The sequence below is a fragment of the Penaeus vannamei genome, chromosome 5 (genome assembly GCF_042767895.1).
Source record: "Penaeus vannamei isolate JL-2024 chromosome 5, ASM4276789v1, whole genome shotgun sequence".
Taxonomy (NCBI): Eukaryota; Metazoa; Arthropoda; class Malacostraca; order Decapoda; family Penaeidae; genus Penaeus; species Penaeus vannamei.
The window spans coordinates 8,500,086-8,505,085 of NC_091553.1; the positions used below are offsets into that span (position 1 = coordinate 8,500,086).

Here is a 5,000-nt window from a genome sequence, read left to right on the forward strand (position 1 = left end):
AGGATTGTATACATTCATACTAACAGAAAAATACATACTGTTTGATTAATATACAGTAAATATCAAGCTTTCTTAACCCCCCAAAAGATATTTCATTAATAGTAAAGAAAATCAAAGATATGGTGTGTAAAAGCTAATGTATCAGTGTTACAATGTACGAAAAGACGGTAACTCCAGCAAATATATATATATTTTTTTAATAAGGAAATAAAATATTCTTTTCCTAAAATACATTAATTTTTCTTTTTATACAGACAAATCCTAAAGCAAACATTATTTGTTAATAGAAAACTACTTAATGCAAAACTAAACTGGGATGTGATTGTCTTTTGCCCATTTCTTGATCACACGAATTATGCCCTCCACCTGCGGGTTGGCTGTATTCCTGAGCAATTGTAAGATGTCACCAAGGGAGTCCCTGCAAGAGGAAAAATAGTTAAAATCAGTGAATCACAGTGAATTTCCTGCTCAGTCCAAAACAATCTATAAAAGCAGTGTATCATAGCCAACAAAGTTGGTAGACATTTATTATCATCATTGGGGAGCTAAAGCCAATGGGCACATAACTGCATCCACCTTTTGCTCCCACCTACGAGGATCCCTCGTGGCAAGCTGCCAGGCAGGGACTCAGCCCATCTCAAACTCCTCACGCCATGTTTGATCAATCTGCCCAAGCCATGACTTTCTAGGTCGTCCCACAGGCCTCCTCCACCCAGGATTGTCTCGTACACAGACAACCTAGTGGGCAGGATTATCCTCTGGGAAGCGAGTCAGGTGGCCATATAGCCTGAGTTGGCGATCATGGATTGTGCAAGTAACAGGTCCTGTGCCAGTCTCATGGTGCAACCAATGGTTGGACACATGGGTCCCACCAACAGTACTCCATGATCCAGAGCAAGGACCTATTACAAAAGGCATCAAGACGAGACTCCAAGATGTACCGAATAGTAAAACTGGCATTATCACGGCCTTGAAAACATGCAGCTTGGTCCTTCTGCACAGGTAATGGCATCTCCAAATACTCTTTTCAAGAATTCATGACCCTTTCTGCCAGGCCAATCTGTCTGCTGACTTCCTCGTCTAAGAGCCCTGAGTAATGAACTACACTACCAAGGTATGTAAAGCTCTTTGTGACTTCATTGTCCTCGCTGCAAGCACATACCAACTGAACAGGTCCAGGAGACCTTTAGACCCAAGGGGTTTGCTTCACTGCTAAATGCATAAAGAGCCACAACTAGGTTTCCAAAGACTCAGATAAAATAGCAACATCATCAGCAAAGTCAAGGTCAGTAACCTTGATATTGCCATGTCCATGCTCGAACCCACAGTGGCGCTCTACAATGAATCTAAGCACCAGGATAGGGTCTACATTTCCCAGGAGTGAATCCAGGTTGCTCCGGCCTCTGGTGCCTCAGCAGGTGGTCTCTGATATGTCTCAGAAGGATGTGTGTGAGAACCTTGCCTGGTATACTGAGCAGTGTGATGCCTTGGTAATTGATGCAATCCCACTGATTCCCTTTCCCCTTCCAGAGAAGTATGACCAAACCCCTCAATAGGTCAGGAGGAATGATACTAGAAATGGCCTTTGACCTCCTCTGCAAGACTCCTAATAAACTGTTCCTTGTCCCTTCTCAACAGTACCCGAGTTCTGTGCACCTGTGAACAATGCAAGTCCCAATTCTCTGTCAGATCAGGCGCACAGCAAGCATCTGTAGCTTCCAGTGTCTCCTGCGAGATAAAATTCTGTCTTGCTCTTGGGCGTTCACCAATCAATTCTTAAGCTGCATCAAGCGTTTCGCACAGAAGTACAGGGTCCATCACATTGTCAAGTGCTGTGAAATGACCAAATTGCCTCAGCAAACTTCCAGGAACACTCCCCCTCCCTCAGCCTGTCCAAATGAAACACCCTAGATTAATCATTGGACTGCTGGGGAGTTTTGAAGTGGACCTGGAGGTAAGCCGCAACTAATCTATGGTAAGTAACACAAAACTGGGCATTCCTATACACCCTGCAGTTTTGGAAGATCCTCAAATGAGTGCTAATGAGGATGTGGTCCGTCTCCTTGGCTATATTTCCAGCACTGCTGTACCACGTCCAACGATGTGGGTCAGAGCGCTGGTAGCAGGAGCCAGAAATCCTCAATATCTGGGACCTTGCAAAGTCTCGGAAAAGGAGGCTGGCATCAGCTCCCAAACCATGGGGACCGACAGACATCTTATAGCCAGTTCAATCGCAGCCAGATACCACATTGAAGTCACCCAGAACAATGTGAATTTCTTGCCGAGGACAACTGTCCACCACAGATGCAAGTTTGGTGTAAAACATCTCTTTCACATACAAACATTGGTAAGAGTCTACACAGCAATAAGAGACATGAAGCCAAATGCTAGCTTCTGTCTTAATACCATTATACACTCATCGACCACAGTAACCTCTACTACCAAGGGCTGGAGTCTGCTGGAGATGGCTATGGCTACACCCTAAAGATGGTGACCATCGCTACAGCCTGATAATAGTAGGTTTAGCCACCTACACTAATCATACCACTGCCAGATCTTCTCACCTCTGAGAGAGCAGCTATCTCAACTCTTAGACTCCCCAGTTCTCTTGACAGTCATGGCAACTGATCATTCTGATGTAAAGAGATGTTCCAACCCCCACCCTGACGTCTCGCCTGAGATTTAGCCTCAGGCAGTCACTCCAGGTGGACACGACCTCTGCCACCCCCGCTGACACTGTCCCATATAAATGGGGGGGCTGTAGGCTGCAGGAATGCAGGTGGGATGAGTAGCTCCCATTCCCATCCTGTGCCCCAGCAGTCGCCCTCCCAATGGGGCCCACAGTATGCCTCACTTGCTGGGTGGGAGGGGCATTTCCCCACTCCCCAACATTTCCAATTATATTTAACATTGCCAAAGGGTTATATTTACCATATATAATTAATCAGTAGATCAGTAGTAATTTAGGTTCATATGGAAGACCCCAACCTTCTCCCATGCCCTGACTGGTGTACAAAAACATAATACTAGTATATACATGTAAGAGTATAGTGGATGTATACATTTACAGGTCCCGATATGAATGCTACACTTACTTTGGTTCCTTTCCAGCTATGATCATCTGAAACATGCCTACACAAGCACCACGTTTGCCCTCCCAATATTCTGGGTTAGGATCTAGTCTTTCAAGGACATCAAAGGCTCTGGCTGCATAGTAAAACTGGCCCATCTTGTAGCAATCATTTGCAATAAGCTGAAGCAGACTGAAGGCTTCAGCTGATGTCTCCATCTTTAAGTACAGTTCCCAAGCTATTCGAGGCTTGCTGTTCATGATATCTGAAAAATATTTGATAGAACCAATTGTTACAATCATGTATGAACGCTGGATAAAAAATATAGGGTAATTTTTAGTTTCCTGAATATAACTTGGAAAAAAAGTAGATCTTTATAATGATAAACATGATAAATGTTTCAGTCATTTGAATTAATGGAAAAATTATAGGAACATCTAAGGCAGTGATAAACTAAATAGTGATTTAAATTATACTGAAGAATCAACTCTTCCCATAAGAAATGAGATATGATTGTTAATTATGTGTTACAGATATAGCAAGTTCAGTAAAAAAAAAAAAAAAAAAAAAAAAAATTGAACAATGTACTTACAGCATCTAGCTAACCAAGAGAGGTATACATAGTCATTCTTTATTTTTTCACTTTGAATGAGGAGAAAAACTTCCTCCGCCTCTTTGAAATCTCCTACTGCAGCCTTGGCCTGTTAAAATAAAAGAAAAAAAAACATGTCAACTGAAATAATATTGATTAGTACCACAAATATATATATTTTTTGCGATGATGTGATGAAAATTTCTGCAGTATGAGTATATATAAGTAAATTCAGAAGTCTATGATTTCAAGAAGATGCACAGAGGATGAGTGTAATATGTGTTATAACAACTTGCATTAATAATCTTAAAGTATGTTTAGATCTTTACCTGTACATTAAGTATAAATCATCTGTTTATCAAAATTTATTCTTGGCACTCTGCCTTAATATTCTGATTTTATCTGAGTAAGAAACAGTGCATAAATAGAATAGTAAAGCTTTAAAAAGAATATTAGAATATTCTGCTACAGGTTCTTATATCTTATGGGGACTAGCCAGAGATGGTAAGTAATTGATACAGTATGGGCTTTTAAAAGAAGAAAATCCATTGTTGCCACTTACACAACCTATTAATTCTTACTTAAGCATGGTCAAATTCATTATCCCCAGTTCACAAACTATTTTCCTAAAATGCTTAAATAATGACAAATTGAGAAAGAAGTGGAAAAACGTATTGTGGTGGTCTTACAGATTATAAGAAAGTTACAGGTGCAGATGTTGTGTAAAACTGACGTGAAAGTGATTACTATACAAAAATCTACCTCTTGATGAATGAACAAAATGGAGTGAGGCAGATGAGATCTGATATTGAACAAATTAGGAAAAAAAAATGGGTGCATGAACATTAATGACTTTTCTGATCAATTAAATTATTATACTATGTGACTGATTTTGCTACAGGTAAAGAAAGGAGGAACAAATGAGATAGAAAAGACCCAGGTAAGTGCTCATTCCATAAAATATTATAAACAGAATAGTCATGGTGCCTTTATGTAAATCACTGGTCCCTGCGATGTGGCTGTCAATTGTACTATTTTAAGTGTATAATCTGAATCATTACATTTTTTCCATTAAAATCTGTTTTTTAAATCTTTAAAATACTTTAAAATGAAATCCTTATCCTTTTTGTACCAACCTCACTGGCAATAAAGAGTAATTTGTCATGCTCATAAAAGCACATGTGAACAACCACATGCTTGTGCCTCCTTCCTACCTGAGCAAAGTTGAAGTTGAAATTGTCATCTATGTTGGGTGGGGACTTGAAGTAAGAAGTAAATGGAGAAAGCAGATAAACATTCAGGTCATATTATGCATTTCCTACTTTCTACAGAAGCAG

The 5,000-nt window shown here is 40.2% G+C and overlaps 1 protein-coding gene across 1 annotated transcript in view; it reads right to left on the reverse strand.

The window, feature by feature from the left end:
• Ttc26 (tetratricopeptide repeat domain 26) overlaps positions 1-5,000 on the reverse strand; it is a 14,531-nt gene that overhangs the window by 434 nt on the left and 9,097 nt on the right. The window contains exons 9-11 of the mRNA XM_027361573.2: positions 3,664-3,772; positions 3,096-3,336; positions 1-418 (exon numbers count right to left, since the gene is read on the reverse strand). The exon at positions 1-418 is cut by the window's left edge and continues 434 nt beyond it. Coding sequence (XP_027217374.1) covers positions 307-418; positions 3,096-3,336; positions 3,664-3,772 — 462 coding nt within the window. The 3' untranslated portion in view covers positions 1-306. The remainder of the gene's footprint in view (positions 419-3,095; positions 3,337-3,663; positions 3,773-5,000) is intronic.